This window comes from Chionomys nivalis, chromosome 18, assembly GCF_950005125.1.
Source record: "Chionomys nivalis chromosome 18, mChiNiv1.1, whole genome shotgun sequence".
NCBI lineage: Eukaryota > Metazoa > Chordata > Mammalia > Rodentia > Cricetidae > Chionomys > Chionomys nivalis.
In genome coordinates, this window is record NC_080103.1 from 10,002,647 (window position 1) to 10,020,298 (window position 17,652).

Below are 17,652 nucleotides of genomic sequence, written 5' to 3' on the forward strand. Positions count from 1 at the left end.
GGTGTGCTCCCTAGACTGCTGCCACTTCTGAGGTCTTGTGACACGGGGAGCTTCACGAAATCAGGGCTGCTATTCAGAGCCTTCTACCCTGCCAGTGACCCAAGCCTGGCCCAGATGTAGTGACTATCCCGTGTGACCCCTTTAAGCCAACATTCCATTTATTAAGCCTCACTGGGTTATGAAAAAGGATGGAGTAAGAGAGGCTACGTATGATTTCTACATGACAGGTCAATCACCAATGTCACCAAGGACAGATATAGATGACCAAAAGGACGCTTTCCCACACATTTCCCTCAACTCTATGCTTGCTTTAAAAATGTTCCCTATAGTTAGAGATGTCCTTCAATGGTCTGTGCTTGCTTACAATGCACAAGCCATGGGTTTGACGCTTAGCACTGCAAGCCTAACAACCAAAACATCACTTTTTCCTTGGTTCACAGCTGTACAATATTTGGAAACCACACATATAATCTATACAGTATAACCCACTTCACCACTTCACTTATTGATCACTCCCTGAGCACCCTGATCGCTTCCCACCCATTACAATGCAGAGGACCAAACAGAACACTGAGGAGGCCATGAAGATCTTACAGGCTCAGCCAGACTTCAGTGACAATGCACAAGTCTAAAGAGGACAGATGGAAAAGTTCAATGTAAGAGGGGAAAAGTTAACCACACAACAAAGAAAACCACATTTTATTAAACTGGAAAACAATATTGGAGGCAATTTTCCCCCAAAAGCTGGGAAAGGCCAAGTGCAAGTGGCTATAGAGAGAACGAACAGGTGGTCTGTGCACACATGCCACTTTCTGTCCTTCCCCATATACCCCAGACGGCATCTTCAGGGCTACCCCCAGCTTTTCTTTCTCCATTCTGTAGCCTGTTTCTCCCTGGACAGTCACGCGGCATCTTCGATGGAGGAAATTTAGTATCTTTAACCACAGGTCTGTGTTACAAAAGTTGCAGTTTTGGCTCTTGAGAAGTCGTTTCTGTTTGCATTCACCAGAGCAGCCAGGGGCCCTTGGTCAAAAGCCAATCTCAAAGAAAAATGTCAAACCTTTAGAACTGTTATTTTATTAAATGATATTAATACACATTCCAAAAGAATTTCATTGTTGTTGCCTCTAAAAGCATGTATTTGTTTTCCACACTGAACACGTGAGAGTATCAATCCAACATATCTACTTTTTTCCCCCTAAATCTTAACAGGTTACCCCACCAATTAAAAATATGGAGGCGGGGGAGGGAGCAGTGATTTACAGCCGATTCAAAACCTAACAGCTGAAGCCTAACTGCGTCAATGGTAATGTTAGGACCGAGTGGATATTCTGCGAGAAGAAAGCTGAGCCAATTCACATTGTCTAGATAGCCTTGCTGTACCATACATAGCATGTTGTTTCCGATATCAGAAAGGATCTGTCCTACACTGCTCACTGCACCCTCCAGGGAACCAACCGAGTTCTGCTGACCTCCATCCTTGGGAGGGCAGAGAGGTGCAGTGAGGAGCTGTCATCTAAGCTGACTGGAGAGTGAACTCTCAGGAAACCTTTAAGTATCCTAGTTCTGATCTAGCATCAAGGAATTTTGCGTGGTACTAGAGTATTCATAGAATTCTTTGTCTGTGGTTTTACAATGAGCACCAAGGACCTTAGGGACAACTACTTAATTCTGCTTCATATGACTCATGTCCTTGCTAAGACACACTATGTTGTACATTCTTTAAAAAATATCTTGTTTATTTTTTTTAAACTCAGGGGAAAATACAAAAGTCAGAGCATGGTACGGAGTTTAAATCACAGACACAGAAAGAATAAAATCCCTTGTTTTATCTTTATGAATACCAGAAATGTCTTGTTTCACTATATCACATATATACAGTTGTCTTCATTTACTGTTGCAGACAGATTGATTTCCTTAAAATATCCAACAGCTTCATACAATCCTCACTTCCACCTTGAAAAACACTCAAGATTTTGTGGCAAAAACAAAAAATGTCCCACAAAAGCCCAACCCCCGGGGAGTCTACCCTTGAACTGTACCAAGTACTCGTTTCATGTATTGGCCAGTGTGCGTCTGAGGACAATTACTTCTACACTCCAGAAAACACTATCCTGGTACTCCCATGCTTTCTTAGAAAATCAAATGGTCAGAGAGCCTTTTCAAGTAAACAGCGGTAGAAAGAATCCACATTCTTTTATTCTAGACTGAAGAACATCACTTAATTTCTGGAGGGGGGGTACACCCAATCCCGAAAGTCACAATTCTCCTGCTCTCCCACCCGTTTGATGCTTTTTTACTAAACAAATGTCTTAAGACTGAATATAACTATATTTCCTTTGCTTTGCTATGTTACATACCCAATCCCCTCACAAGGTCATGGTATCATGCATTTTTGTGGACTGAACTACAGAAGTTTGAGAAAGGAAAGAAAGAGCTGGATCAAAAGGGAAGTAAACGAGGACGATGTCTTGCGCCCTTACACGGAACACAGATCCCAGTCTAGGTTGGACAGTTTTTCTTCTGAAAGTGGTTTGTTCTGAGGCAAAGGATTGTCTTTGATCACGTGTTGCACTTTTCTCCATCTTTCCTACCCCACTGAGAAATTCAAAGCACTCTTTTGCTTCCTGATAGTTCTATCCTAACTTGTCAGAATCCCTTCAAAAGCTCATCATTGTTTTACACACCTACCTGGAGATTATTAGCATTTACCCTGGTGCAATACACCAACAGAAATTGTAGTAAGCGGTATTTGCTTCCAGATAAAGATAAAAGCACTCCAAACACAGTGATTGTCTTTCCCCTAAGTATAAGATGCAGAAACACAAATAAGCCTTTTAATGTAAGGAAGAAAACTCTTCCCTTCATGGCAATGACACAGGCAAAACATCTGTAAGATGACATGGGAGGTGGGCACCGAAAATATCTAGTTACTCTCTGCTGAGGGCCAACTTGGATTCAACAGGACCCTACTTCCCCTGTAACAAAGGCCAGCAATACCCACCTGTCTCTTCTCCTCTGAAGGAACAAGAGCAGGGTAAACAGAGGACTGAGACGGGGAAATTACTCTAAAGGCAAAGTACTTCCTCTGATAGTTAATGTTTGCAGAAAACCACCAGTGAGGCAGCACTGTAAAATCAACGTCTGCATGAACATTTAAGAAGGCAAGGATAATATTTTACCTACACTTGTTTAAGAATTTAGTCAAAATTAGTAACTCAGGGAGAAAAAGTCAGGGAAAACAGGGGGTAAGAGCTTAGAACAGATATGCAGACCCATCCAAACGCTTGTCTACAAAGGACAGTTGGTCACACAGCACCATTAATGATCCCTTCCTTAGTTTACATACTATGACCATTCCTCATCTTCACATTGAAATTTTATTAGGCTTCTCACTTAAGGATGAGACTTTTTCTTTTTTTTTTTTTTTGAGACAAAGTTCCACTATATAGCTCAAGCTGGCCTCAAACTTGCCATTCTCTCCCGTCCCTGCCTCCCTGCACTGGGACTATGGGTGTGTGCCACCACACCTAGCAAGAGAAAACTTTCTTCTACATAGACTGAAGTTTGTACTGCCTAGATTCACTGCCTGGTAATACTGCAGAGGAGAATGCTTAAAAAAAAACAAAGATAAAGAACTCTGTCTCAACATGCCTTTAAAATAAAGCAAATACACCTGGCAGGCCCAAAAATTGCCCACATTTTGTCCTTCTGCAAACACCTCTTGGCCTTCAGCAGGGCAGAGCATACAAACGGAGAAAAGCCGGTCCCAGAAGTTGTTTAGCTGGAGAGGGAAGGAGACAGAGATCCTCCCACCACTATTAGCAAGTTCAATCCCCAAATGACACCCCAACATTGCACATGTTATTACCTGTACTGACCGAAGTTTTATTTCAAATGTAAGTTATCTTTCCAATAGAAATGGGATAAAATATTGTTCTCCTCCCTACTCCCCAAACCCACAGCCAAATGAAGTGGACTTAGTTATGTTCACTTTTTTTTTTTTTAAAGAAAGGGGGAAAATGCAAGTAATTTGGGAAAAGTCCTAAGTGCATGGCCACCATGTATGCTTTCTGAATTTGGGAGGCCCTTCATTAAAAACAAACAAACAAACAAAAAATTCAAGAGAGGAAACAAAAACAAGAAACCAAACTACTACTTCCAATGCTCTCTAGACTGTTCAAAATGCCTTCCCTGATTTCCATCAGTACCTGGGAGGGAAGAATGGGCGTTTTGGTGCAAAGAACGGAGGACCTCTAACAAAAGGTGGCCGGGGTCTCTTTAAGCTGTGGAATGGGTCTCTGCCGAGAAAAGCTTCCCTAGGCCGAAAGTCTGGCCGGGGACTCCGTAAAATCATACCACTCCGGCCGATGGCGTCTCTGTGTGCGGGACCCAAGGGAAGGCCACTGCTGCTGGTGTTGCCTCCCCCACCTCCTCCAAGGGCTGGACCCAGATGCTCCAGAGGGCGGGAAGGCAGGCTCAGGCTCTCTCGTGCACGGCTAAGACCAGGGCCATTGAGGTCCCTGGGTCCTGTGAGCACCCCAAAATGCTCAGCCAAGGTCCCTTGAAGGAGGGAACTATGGTCCTTGGGAAAAACTGCCACAGGCCCAGTCACTCCATGCTCTGGCAGTGGTGGTGTTGGGAAAGGTACAACCCCAGAGTGGTCAACAGGAGGCGGAGGAGGGGGTGGAGTAGCAAAGGGGACACCACTCCCTCCACTGCTGCTAAGTTCCCCAGGGGGTGGAGGAGGGGGCGGGGGAGGGAAAGGAACTCCGCTGTGCTCTCCAGGAGGAGGTGGTGGAGCAGCATGGGCCAGAGATGCCTCCTTTGTAAAGGGGTTCGAAAGATCCACAGAGGGCAGATGAGTGGGTGCCTCTCGAGAGAAGATACCACCATGATCCTTAGGAGGGGCAGGTGGGGCAGATGACGGCCCCACTGGCTCTCTTTGGAAGGGTGTCCCATGTTCCAAAGGGGATGGGGGGAGATGATGCTCAAATGTTGAGTTGAAACTGCTGGAATGAAAGCTGGCGACACTCTCCTGAAACTGGGGTGCCCGTTCCTTGTATGGCGTTGTCTTAAAGCCAGTGAGGCCTCCGCTGCTCCCACCCCCAAGGGATGCCAACTCAGAGGCACCTGAGGGACCATTGTCAAAAGAGCTGCCTGGTGTGCTCAGATCAAACCAACCTACTCTTGAAACCTCTCGCCCATGTCCTCTATTTCCCTTCCCAGGAACTCGTATGGACTCTACAGTCTGTATTGGCTCCCCTGACATCCTTCTATTGGCTGCATTATGATAACCCAGAGTTTCTATGGGGGCTCCCTTTTCTTCTGTGCTATCAGGCAAGTCTAAACAGGAGGAAGAGACGCGGGTTTCTATGCGATAGTGTTCTTCCTGTTGCTGGTCAGGGGTAGGCAAGCTGGGCTGGGTGAGGTTTGACAGACTGACACCATCACTTGAAGTACCCTTGTTGGGGGTCTGGCCAAAATGCTTATCATCTGAGGGTTTGCGCGAGGCGTTTTTAAGCATATTCTTAAACTCAATCGTCGATGTGGTGGAAATCGTGGAGGCCAGGACTTTTTCCACACCTGATGTGGGAGGGTGTCCCGTTGGAGCAGCAAGGGTATTCTGCGAAGAGAAAAGGGAACGATGTGGGACTGAGTGAGGAGAGTCTGGGAACTGCTTCTGTGGCAAAGTGAGATGCCCAGTAGTAGGCTGGGACAAGTTACTGTGGTTGGAGTCAGGGGTGAAAAATGAATCATTCTTACTCGGTGACGGTGACCGATCAGACCCAGGTTCATTCCCTCTTATGCTGAAGGCACCAAACAGCCCAGGGGGAGATGAGAGCTGATCACAGTTCTCACTAGAGTCAAGGAGGGCCCTTACAGATGGAGGGAAGGCAGACTTTACCCCAAACTCTTGGGCCCTGTGGTTATAACTGGACAGGATTGGCTGATACTCAGTGGTGTCAGAAAGCTTGCTTGACTTCAGGATGGATTTGGCTGGTTTCTTCTCTAAGTTCATCACGGCAGAGGGGGGAGGCCCTGAATACTCAAAATCTCGGTAATCCTCATCTTCCTGGAAAGAAGTATCAGGGAAGAACTTTTCCTGTGACGACTCCATCAGGGAAGATGGTCTCTCTACTCCCTCCGAAGGCTGCTTGTAGGGAGATTCACTGGCTAGGCCAAAGGGCCGATACGTAGACACAGAATTGGGGAGCTCTTGAGGGTAGCTTTCATCTCTTCCAGGGGGTGGTGATCTTGTACTGCTGGGTGTTGAGGAACCAGGGCTGATGATCTTAGATAGCAGGGACACAGTATCTACACTGCTGGATGTGGGCTTGTCCATCATCTCATCCTGGGTGGGCGTCCCACTCCGTTCATCGCGAACAGGGGTTCCATCGATGTTGTCTGCTGCAGTGCTAGTGGGACCACGCTGGAAGTCTGAGGAATGGCTCTCTGACGGGGCACCGGATCCCAAACTGCTCAGGATTGGGATGTTTAAATTTAAGCCACTGAAACCAGGATTACCTTTTAAGAAGTTGTGGATCTTCATTTCCAGGCTTGGGGAAGTGGACTCTGATTCCAGCTTTGGCTTGGAGACCTCTGAGGATTGGCACATGGCAACTTCAGCAGGTGGGGCAGCAGGGCTAGTATTGTGGGTACCTGTAAATCCTAAAGTACTGGACGGTAATTTAAAAGGAGTGCTGGGGAGCACTGGGCTCTGCCCAACCGGCGCCTTGCTTGCTGAAGTTGAAGAGACTTCAGCAGTTGACGAGTTAGGAGAATAGTTGAAGCTTTTGGAAATAAAGGACTGCGTATTGGAGAGCAGGTTTCGCCCCTTTATGGTAGAACCTGTGGTGCTAGCAGGGGAAGTTGTAGAGCTCTGGGGTGCAGCATCACCGGCCGGCACTGGGTTCCCAGTAACACTCTGAAGTAAAGATGACAGGCCTGCAGAAACACAGAGTAGAGGAGTTAAAGAACACTACCCACACTGTGATGAAAACAAGGCAGGCTTATTAGATACGATCATTCACTCTGGTGGGATAGATTTTAAAACATGAAGTTAAAAGGAATCCAGACTAAGTAGGCACTGTCTAAATGTCACAGAAAACATCAGGCCTATTTATCAACATAGGACAGCACAGCGTTCAGACGTTCCCAGAACAATCCAGATACAAGTCCAATAATAAAAGGTCACAGGAAAGGGGGATTTTCAGTGTCAGAATCATTCATAGTTTAAAAAGCAAAGCAGGAGAGGAATGAAAGCAAATTCTTAACACAACATTCCAAGCCAGTATCTGTGTCTGAGCTGTGGAATCTCTCTAAACACAAATGAATTTCCCACCTTTCTATTCTTCATAATTTACTCCAATATGTTAGCATGCACTGCTGTTTTCAAGAAGAAAAGAACATATACAAAATTCAGAAATCTGCTTTAATAGAGAATATTTGAAGAAGTCTATCTCTTGTTAGATTAGTGTCGCTTTTAAAATTATTTTGCATGTGTATGGGTGGTTTGGCCCCCCTAGCCTCATGTATGTCTATACGCCACATTCATGGCCAAGGAGGCCAGAAAAAGGTACTAGATCCCCGGAACTGGAGTTACAGACGGCTGAAAGCTATGTGGGCGATGAATTTCATCTCTCCAGCCCTGTCTTTTTAATTAATTTTTTATTTTATGTGCATTGGTGCTTTGCCATGGGTGTCAGAAGCCCTGGAACTAGAATTACAGACAGTTGTGAATGTGGGTTCTGGGAATTGAGCTTGGGTCCTCTGGAAGAGCAGTCAATGTTCTTAACCACCGAGTTCTTTCCTTACCCCAGTCTTGTCTTTTATGGGGGATGGGAGTTTGGGGGAGGGTGTCTCATGTAATCTAGGCTGGCATTAAACTCTAATCCTTTGAAGCTGGGATTTTAAGTGTACACTACCACATCCAGTCTTTCTTCCTCTTTAAAATTTGAATTTATTTAATTATTTATATTTGAGGCAGGATGTCAACTACCTAGCTCTGGCTGGCCTTGAACTCATGGAGCTCTGCCTGCCTCTGCTTTCTGAGTACTGAGATTAAAGGCACATGCCACTACAGCCCAGCTCTTTTCTTTTTTCTAAATTATTTTTATTTATGTGTATGTGTATATATTTGTATAAATGTGTGCAATATGTATTCAGGAGCCTGTGGATGGCGGAAGAAGGCACTACATATTCTGGAGCTAGTCACAGGTGGTTGTAATCTACCAGATATGAATGCTGAGAACAGAATTTGAGCCCTCTACAAGAACAGGTCACGCTCTTAACTACTGGGCCAGTTCCAGTCCCTCTTTTTGTTTTCTTCTAGTTTTTTTTGAGGCAGACAGAGTGTTGCTATGTACGCCAGGCTATCCTCAAACTTTCAGTCTTCCTTTCTCTTAATAAAGGTAGGATCACAGGCGTGCATCACAGAGATTGCTTTCAAGACCAAGGCTGTGAAAGACAGCAATGACAAACAGAAAGCAGGCATGCCGGACGATGGTGGCGCACGCCTTTAATCCCAGCACTTGGGAGGCAGAGGCAGGCGGATCTCTGTGAGTTCGAGACCAGCCTGGTCTACAAGAGCTAGTTCCAGGACAGGCTCCAAAGCCACAGAGAAACTCTGTCTCGAAAAACCAGAAAGCAGGCACCACGAAGACGGACAAAGCCAGACCAAGAGAAGTGCTGATATTTACATACAAAAATGCATAATTCCTGCTTTACCGCTAGGAAAACCCAAGGATTATTGGTTTGTACAAACTGACAATGATGAGATTCAACTCTGTTCACTAACTGACAAACCTCAGAACCATGAGGAAAAATCTTTGTTGCAGGCTAAAGTTAATGAAATCAAAGTGCTCTGAAAATGAACAAAACAAACCCCAGGATCTCCTTACACAGCCAGGATGGACTCCTGGTATTCCTCCCTGCCCAAATTACAAATGTATACCACCACGTCCAGGCAAAAAAATAGTCTAAAAGACAAAAAACTGAAAAGGAAGATCCTGTGAACCAACTATACTTTGTCAAGTTTATTCACTTTCTAGACATAAATGAAAATTTTAGTTCTTGCTAAATCTGCCAAAAGTATCTTTTGGTAAAGAAATATCTAAAGAAAATATTCCTGGGGGCTGGAGAGATGGCTCAGTGGTTAAGAGCATTGCCTGCTCTTCCAAAGGTCCTGAGTTCAATTCCCAGCAACCACATGGTGGCTCACAACCATCTGTAATGAGGTCTGGTGCCCTCTTCTGGCCTGCAGGCATACAAACAGACAGAATATTGTGTATATATAATAAATAAATAAATATTTAAAAAAAGAAAATATTCCTGATACTTCAGTTAGTGCTTCTTCAAAATATCAATTTAAAATCATGTTTACTAAGGAATCTAAAAATTAACTCTCTTTGTGCACAGGCACACGTGGCACCTACGCGTGGGAGCCAGAGGTCAACTTCAGTGTCAGCGGCTCAGGAGCCTCCGCCTGTCCTTGAGGAAGGTCTCACTGGGAGCTAGGGCTAACCAAAAGGCCAAGTCAGCGGCCAACAGGACTCTTCTGTTACTGCTTCTCTGGCACAAGGATTCCAAACACAACTCCAGGCCTGGATTTAATGTGGGTATCATGGATTAAGCTCAGGTCTTCATGCATGCACAGAAAACAATTTAATGCCTGAACAAATCCTAAAGTTAATTTCAGTAAATGGGCCTCATCATGGCACGTTCATACACCACGTGTCATTAAACTTCATTAGTCACCTCTCCTCCCTCCACCCTCCTCTCCGTGGACAGGAATTCCATCTGCTGTCATGCCACATCTATTTCACCCCCAATCACGATCTTTTCTTCACCTCCCATGGATCTTTATTTTAACATCTACACAGACAGACACAATTTATTATGCCTTTGAGAGAAAATACGGTTATTTGTATTTCTGTGTCTCACTTACTCTACTTAACACAATAATCTCAGTTACACCCATTTCCCTGCAAATGCTGGGTTTTTCAGGTTCTTCATGAGGCTGGATTAAATTAGAAGGGCAGTGTGCACATTTCATCTCTCTAGGCTCGTTACATTTTCTGCCTACTGAAAGCAAGGCAATATTAACAAGGACACACAAGAATCCCTGTGCTGTGTTCATGTGAGTTCTTCAGATGTAGACCCAGGAGCAATCATATCTGAGCTCCATTTTCAGTCAGGAAAGTTCATCCTGACTTCCATGGTGGCTATACCAGCTTACAAACCTACAGACCAGACACAAATTTTATTATTACTGTTTCTGCTTTACATACTGGCATAAATTGTGAGCCTTCTGCCACTGCTTCTCAGGTAGGGCCAATCGCACCATGTCTGTCCTTTGTTTATTCTTTTATCGAGACCAGATGCTCCAGAACTCACTATATACGCTACCTGGCCTCAGACTCACAGGGATCCACCTACCTATACCTGTCAAGTGCTGTGATTACTGGTGTGAGGTATGTATGACTATTATGTCTCAGACACTGTGGGCATGTGCTTTCACAGAGCACTGTTTTCTCAGATAGATACTGTCAGGCCAGTGAGATGGCTCAGCAGGTAAGACACCTGATGCCAAGCCTGATGATCAGCGTTTGATCCTCAGCACCCACATTGTATGAGAGAACCAATTTCAACAAACTGTCCTTCAACAAATAAATAAATTTCATAACATTTGTAATAGGACGTTTTTGTCACTTTACTACATTTCTTTCATGTCAACAAGCCATGAAGTCTTTCCTTTGAAAATTTGTCAACAGACTGTGGTTAACAAAAATAGAACAAAGTTCTAAGAAATTTTCTTTTCTTGTTTTGAGACAGGGTTTCTGAACTCAGATCTGCCTGCCTTTGCCTCCAGAGCACTGGGATTAAAGGTGTAAAAAAATTGTATTCTCAGGGTGGTAGTGGCACATGCCCTTAATCCCAGCACTCAGGCAGGAGGACTCTAAGATACAGTGATACATCTGAAGGGAAAAAAAAACTAATATGAATGACTTTAAATTTTTTACTCCATGTACAAGATGGTGGTAGAAAGGAAGAACCCAAGAGCACTGTAATCTCTCTTGAGTTGTATAAGATAAGCTGTTAGAGATTATCAAACCTTTTTTTGTGCTTAAAACAACAACCACCACCACAACAACACAGTGCTAGAAAGATGGCTTCACTGGTTAAGAGCACTGACTGCTTTTCCAGAGGTCCTGAGTTCAATTCCACATGGTGGCTCACAACTGTCTGTAGCTCCACTTCTAGGGGATCTGACACCCTCACCCAGATATACATGCAGGCAAAAACACCAATACATATAAAAATAAATTATATATATGCATATTACACACACACACACACACACACACACACACACACTCACACTCACACCACCACAGAAACAGAATCCCACTGTAGCCTAAGTTAGCCTTTAACTTGAAATCTGAGTATCCTAAGAACTGGGATTACTGGGAACATCAATTCTTTCCTGCTAGTTCCAATAGAGAGAGGTTTCAGATGATCACTGAATAGCATTTACTTTTATAAAATAAAATTCTTTGTTTAAAGATAAACGATAATTTATCCAGAGCAGTCTGGAAGTAATGCTCAGCTGTAGTGCTCCACACACAGCACGGGGCTCCTTGCTGTAGCCATGCTGACATGTCACACTACATACATTCCGTGGTTGGAGACTAGTCTATGCATTATAGGATATTTAACAACATCTGTCTGACCTGGTTTTATAATGCTGACACTGTTCTGGAACTCATAATTAATGGCATAATTATACTGAGATGCTTAAGAAAGGTTGAGCAGGTATCTGGGTAATAAGAATTGAAAGATCAGGTAAGACTCATGAAAAACTGAAGCACTTTTATGTAGAAGATGTAACTGGGAAGGCCAAAAAGAGAAGTTTAAATGAGGCACAGATTACAGATAGAAGAAAAAAAGATGTATTATAGGTCAACATTAGACCTCAACACACACCAGGTAGTGGTGGTAAACTCCTTTAATATCAGTACTTGGGAGGCAGAGGCAGGTGGATTTCTGTAAGTTCAAGGCCAGCCTGGTCTACAGAATGAGTTCCAGGACAGTCAGGACTACACAGAAAAATCTTGTCTTGAAACCACCCTCATAAAGGAAAAAAAAAAAAAAAAGTCAACACACTAACCCTATTCTGAAATTAATATAACCCTCCAATGGTACCATGGTGCAGGTCGAGTATTAAATAATCAAGAAAACTGGTTTTCAGTTTTAACATCACACATCAGACAGGCTTAACCAACCAAATCACCGCAACAAGCCTAGTTTTCCTATCTTAATGGGATGGTAATAGACTAGATAATATTTAGTCTGTTTCAATGTTGACATTTTCAATTCTATAAATGCCACTTCACAAGTGATAACTATAAAGGCACTAAGGAGTTAACTATAGTGTACATTTCATGACTTTGGATTCTTAGAACTAGAATACAAGATTACACTGTTACACAATTCAAATCCCTCTGGCACATGTCTGTTTACCTTGGAGTGCAGGGGCTGACTGTGTCTGGGTTTTGGAAAGAGCAGAGAGAATGCTCTCTGGGGTGATTTCCACCTTCGAGAGGATATTTGCCAGAGGGTTGTGAGATGTTGTTGTGGCAGGTGCAGGTGTTTTCAGGCCACTGGTAAGGTTGCAGGGACTGGTAGGTGTTGCTGGAGAAGGTCTTGATGCAGAACTGACCCCTGGTGGCAGAAAGATGAACTCAAGAAAATGCAATACTCAATTTATGACACTTTCCACTCAATGAATGATTGTTTAATAGTAATTTTTTGACTTACGTACAAATTGTGCCCATTTTGACACATACAAAGATAAACACCTGAAAATATGAACTGTTCTATTCAGAATATTCTTTTTTTTTTTTTTTTTTTTTTTTTATTTTTCAAGACAGGGTTTCTCTGTGGCTTTGGACCCAGTCCTGGAACTAGCTCTGTAGACCAGGCTAGTCTCGAACTCACAGAGATCCGCCTGCCTCTGCCTCCCGAGTGCTGGGATTAAAGGCGTGCGCCACCATCGCCCGGCTTTAGAATATTCTTAAAACAAACAAGCATTATGTTATTTTCACACGCATTGGTTTTCACAGCAGCAACCAGAAAAGAACCAGACAACCTACTTCTACTCTGATGATATGCCAGGTGTGTGGGCTGTGGTCGGGGGTGTGGAGGTCGGTGATGTGGGATGTCTTTCTGTATATGTGTTGCTTTTACTGGTTGATGAATAAAGCTGTTTCAGCCAATGGCTTAGCAAAGTAAAGACAGGCAGAAAATCCAAACAGAGATATAGAGTAGGTGGAATCAAGGAGATGCCATGTAGAAGCTGAAGGAGAAAGATGCCACAACATTACTAGTAAGCCAGTCTTGTGGCAATACATAGATGCATAGAAATGGGTTAATTTAAGATGTAAGAGCTATCTTGGAATACACCTGAGCCATTGGCCAAACAGTGTTGTAATTAATATAGTTTCTGTGTGATTATTCTAGTCTGGGAGTCTGGGAAATGAAAGCACAGTCTCTGCCAACAGGTTGGGAAGTGGGGGGAAGGGATGGGGTAGTAACGACAAGCCTATGTTACTGGCCAGGGTTTTTCTTTGAAACAACCTTTAAAATGACATTATACAAACTCCTTTACACTTTTACACCTCAAATATTGGGTTGGTTATTATCACATTAAAAGGGGAAATGCAGACAGGAGAAAATAAGTAAATGAAAAATAGTCTAATTAAAAGAATAGATACTATCTTTTCAAGGTTGACCGTGACAATGGAAAGGGTTAGCAACAGTTAAATTTCCAACTACTAGGTATATAAAGGAGTATACTCTCTTAGGTAACAATTTAGTCCTAACACATGAAAATACTTTTAAAAAATCTACATGCTGTTTTTTGGTTTTGTGTTTTTGAAACAGGGTCTCCAGCTGTGCAGTGAGAGCACACACTTTTCTTTTCTTTTTTTTCTGGCGCACACACATTTAATACCAGCACTCGGGAGGCAGACGCAAGCAGATCTCTTTGTGGGTTTGAGGCTAACCTGGTCTACAGAGTGAGTTCCAGGACAGGCTCCAAAGCTACAGAGAAACCCTGTCTCAAAAAAACCAAAACCAGGGCTGGAGAGATGGCTCAGAGGTTAAGAGCACTGGCTGCTCTTCCAGAGGTCCTGAGTTCAATTCCCAGCAACCATATGGTGGCTCACAACCATCTGTAATGAGATCTGGCGCCCTCTTCTGGCGTGCGGGCATACATCGAGGCAGAATGTTGTATACATAATAAATAAATAAATCTTTAAAAAAAAAAAAAAAACAACCAAAACCAACCAAACAAACAAAAACCAAAAAAAACAAACCAAACTGAACAAACAAACAAAAAAGAAATAGGGTCTTAACAATATAACTATGTTGGCCTAGAATCTCATTCTTCCTCATGGTTTTCTGAGTGTCAGCATTGTCTAGGCCACATGCTGATCCCTACCCCCAAATAACACAGAGTGGGCAGAGCACAGATGAAATATCTGTTTTCCCATCTTTCCGCAGTTACGTGTTGTACATTCTAGTGTTTTTATTGTTGTTGTTGTTACTGTGTGGAGAATGGGGGAGCGTGTGGAGATCAGATGACAATTCTGTGGAGTCAGATCTCTCCAGTCACATAAGATCCTGAGAACAGTCAGGAGGTGGTGGTGCACGCCTTTAATCCCAGCATTTAGGAGGCAGAGACAGACGGATCTCTGAGTTTGAGGCCAGCTTGATCTACAAAGCAAGTTCCAGAACAGCCAGGATTGACTGTTTTAGAGAGGAAACACTGTCTTGAATTAAAAAAAACAACCAACTAAACAAAAAAACCCAAAAAAACAAGAAAAACAGATCCTGAGAACTGAATGCAGGGCTCATCGGGTTTGCACAGCAAAAATCTCAGCATTCTTTACAAAGCAAAATGCTGACAACATAGTAATGTGATATCTAATAACAAGGACTATCATACATTACAATTAAAGTTGACATAAATTTTTTTTCTTGTGTGTGTGGTGTGTGCACCTGGAGGCCAAGTGACATTGGGGGTCTTCTGTCACTATGTAATTTCTGGAGACAGCGTCTCAAACACTAATCTGGAGCTTTATGTTTCTTCTAGACTGGTTGCCAACCCTAATCTGTCTCCACTCACTCCAGATGGTGGGCTACACACATATGGCTAAGCCTAGTTTTTACATGGGTGATGGTGACCTGAACTTAAGATACTCATGCCGTTCTCTGGACCATTTCCCTACCCACTCTCATCTTTTTTTCCAGAAAGGGTTTCATGTAGCCCAGGCTATCCTTGAATTCTGGATTCTCCTGCTCTTCTTCCAACTGTAGAGACTATAGATATGCACCATCACAACCAGCTAGCCGTTTAGACAATTATTTAATGACATAAAAATGTGTGATATCATAAAGTTTTTAAGTAAAATGGCTTAAAAATAATATAGACAATGTTTATCTTTTCTTAGTTTTTCGAGACAAAGTTTCTTTGTGTAGCATTGGTTCTCCTGAAACTTAATATATAGAGCAGAATGTACTCAACTTCACAGAGATCCGTTTGTCTCTGGCTCCAAAGTGCTGGGATTAAAGGTATATAGCAACACTGCCCAGCCAACATTTCAACTACTAATAGTATTACAAATATTTAATCCATCAAATTCATGCATCCATGCATATTTGTGGGTGGTTTGTTTTGGCATATTAAGATTATTTTTGAACTTTTTAAAAATAGTGTCTATCCATTTGTTAATGTATTTAAAATGAAAAAATTTGTCGGATGATGATGGCACACCCCTTTAATCCCAGAATTTGGTAGGCAGAGGTAGGCGGATCTCTGAGTTTGAGGTCAGCCTGACCTACAGATTGAGTGTCAGGACAGGCTATAAAGCTACGCAGAGAAACCCTCCCACCAAAAAAAAAATTGAAGAAATTTCACCATTAGCAAAAAAAAAAAAAAATTTGATGGTTCAGTGAAAACCAAGATGGAATCCAGGTTTTACCATCCTCACTAGGCTCACTTACCAGTGTTTTTCATGACTGAAGTTAAGCTGCTAAGGATGGAACTAATTTTTGCCAGATCCACATTTGCCAGGTTTGGCAAAACCAAAGCAGGGGAAGGGGACAGAAGCGAAGTGGTCATGGGCTTTGGAAGAGGTGGAGCTGCTGTCGTGGGCACAGTTGCTGGGGCACACGGCGAGGCCTTCGAGACACTTTCTGTTGACTTTGTGGGTACAGAAGTGGAGACAGCTGGTTTTTCCAGAGGTTTTTCTTTCCTGTCCTCTACTGTTTGAACAAACAAGAGGCAATGTTATAACCTATTTTCTAGATTTTACTTTCAGTATGAACCAATATTATGTCCCTAATATTTCCTACTCTGAGGGCAAAAGCCCTACTCTCACTTTATGTTTTAAAAACAAAACAAAACACAAAAGCCCCACCAGTTCCTAGCAGCCATGAGATGGCTCAAAACCCCTGTAACTGCAACTCCAGGGGAGTAGATGCCCCCTTCCGTCTTCTGGGGGTATACACAGATATGTACACTCATACACATAAACAAATATAAGATAGGGCTGGAGAGATGACTCAGTGGTTAAGAGCACTGACTACTCTTCTAGAGGTCCTGAGTTCAATTCCCAGCAACCACATGATGGCTCACAACCATCTGTAATGAGATCTGATGCTCTCTGACCTACAAGCATACATGCACACAGAGTACTGTATACATAGCAAATGAATAAATCTAAAAAAAAATACAAAATAAAAAAAAATCAGTCTTTATAGTTTATGATCATTCTCACCATAAATTATCTGTATTTTACTTTTTAACATGAATTACTTTATGCACACGACTGCTTTTTTTTGTCTGCACGTTATGTGTATATGTATGCAGCTCCCCAAGAGGCCATAAGATGTGTCCTCTAAAAGAGCAGCAGTGCTCTTACCTGCTGAACCATCTCTCCAGCCCTTAGGTACTAATTTGAAACTGCAATTTTTTAAGTCTTAAATTTTGGAAATACACTCCTCTTACTACTTTAAAGAACACAGGGTAAGTAGTGTATTTAATTCAACACAAGCCAAACTACTTAATAAAAATAATTATAAAAGTACAGATGTCAGACAAACGACCAATTAAGGTTAGTTCTGAAAATTAATTAATCAACTGCAGCTTTGGAATTCTTTTTCCTTAAATCATTTTTGGATTTATATATGTTTATGAGTATTATGTCTCTATTTATGTACGCCACATTTTTCCTGGTGTCCAGGGAGGTTACAAGAAAGTGTCAGATCTCTTGGAACTGGAGTTAAAGACAGCTGCGAATTGCCATGCAGGTGTTGGAAACTGAACCCAGGTTCTTCGCCAGAGCAGCAAGTGCTCGTAATTGCTGAGCCATTTCTTCAGACCAGTCAAATTAAAAAAACACACACAAAAGTTTAAAGTCATAAATTCTTGTAATATATTTTGTTTATCTCAACATATCCAAATTTTGTTTTGTTTGTTCAAGACAGGGTTTCTCTGTGTAGCTCTGGTTGTGCTGGAACTCTCTCTGTAGACCAGGCTGGCCTTGAACTAATAGAAGATCCACCTGCTTCTTCTTCTTCCTG

At 42.7% G+C, this 17,652-nt stretch overlaps 1 protein-coding gene across 10 annotated transcripts in view; it reads right to left on the minus strand.

Annotated features, from left to right (window-relative positions):
- The window catches only part of Rprd2 (regulation of nuclear pre-mRNA domain containing 2), a 59,999-nt gene that overhangs the window by 4,293 nt on the left and 38,054 nt on the right, over positions 1–17,652 (minus strand). For 3 of the 10 annotated variants that reach the window (XR_009058551.1, XR_009058550.1, XM_057793108.1), the window contains 3 exons: positions 16,072–16,332; positions 12,526–12,726; positions 4,212–6,948 (listed from right to left, as the gene is read on the minus strand). Coding sequence is in view for 7 of the 10 variants with exons in the window: in XM_057793108.1 (XP_057649091.1) it covers positions 4,212–6,948; positions 12,526–12,726; positions 16,072–16,332 (3,199 nt within the window). In the remaining 3 variants the exon portion in view is untranslated. Of the gene's footprint in view, positions 1–713; positions 6,949–12,525; positions 12,727–16,071; positions 16,333–17,652 lie in introns of those variants that run through there. The other 7 variants (XM_057793115.1, XM_057793114.1, XM_057793113.1 and 4 more) reach the window with 4 other exon arrangements.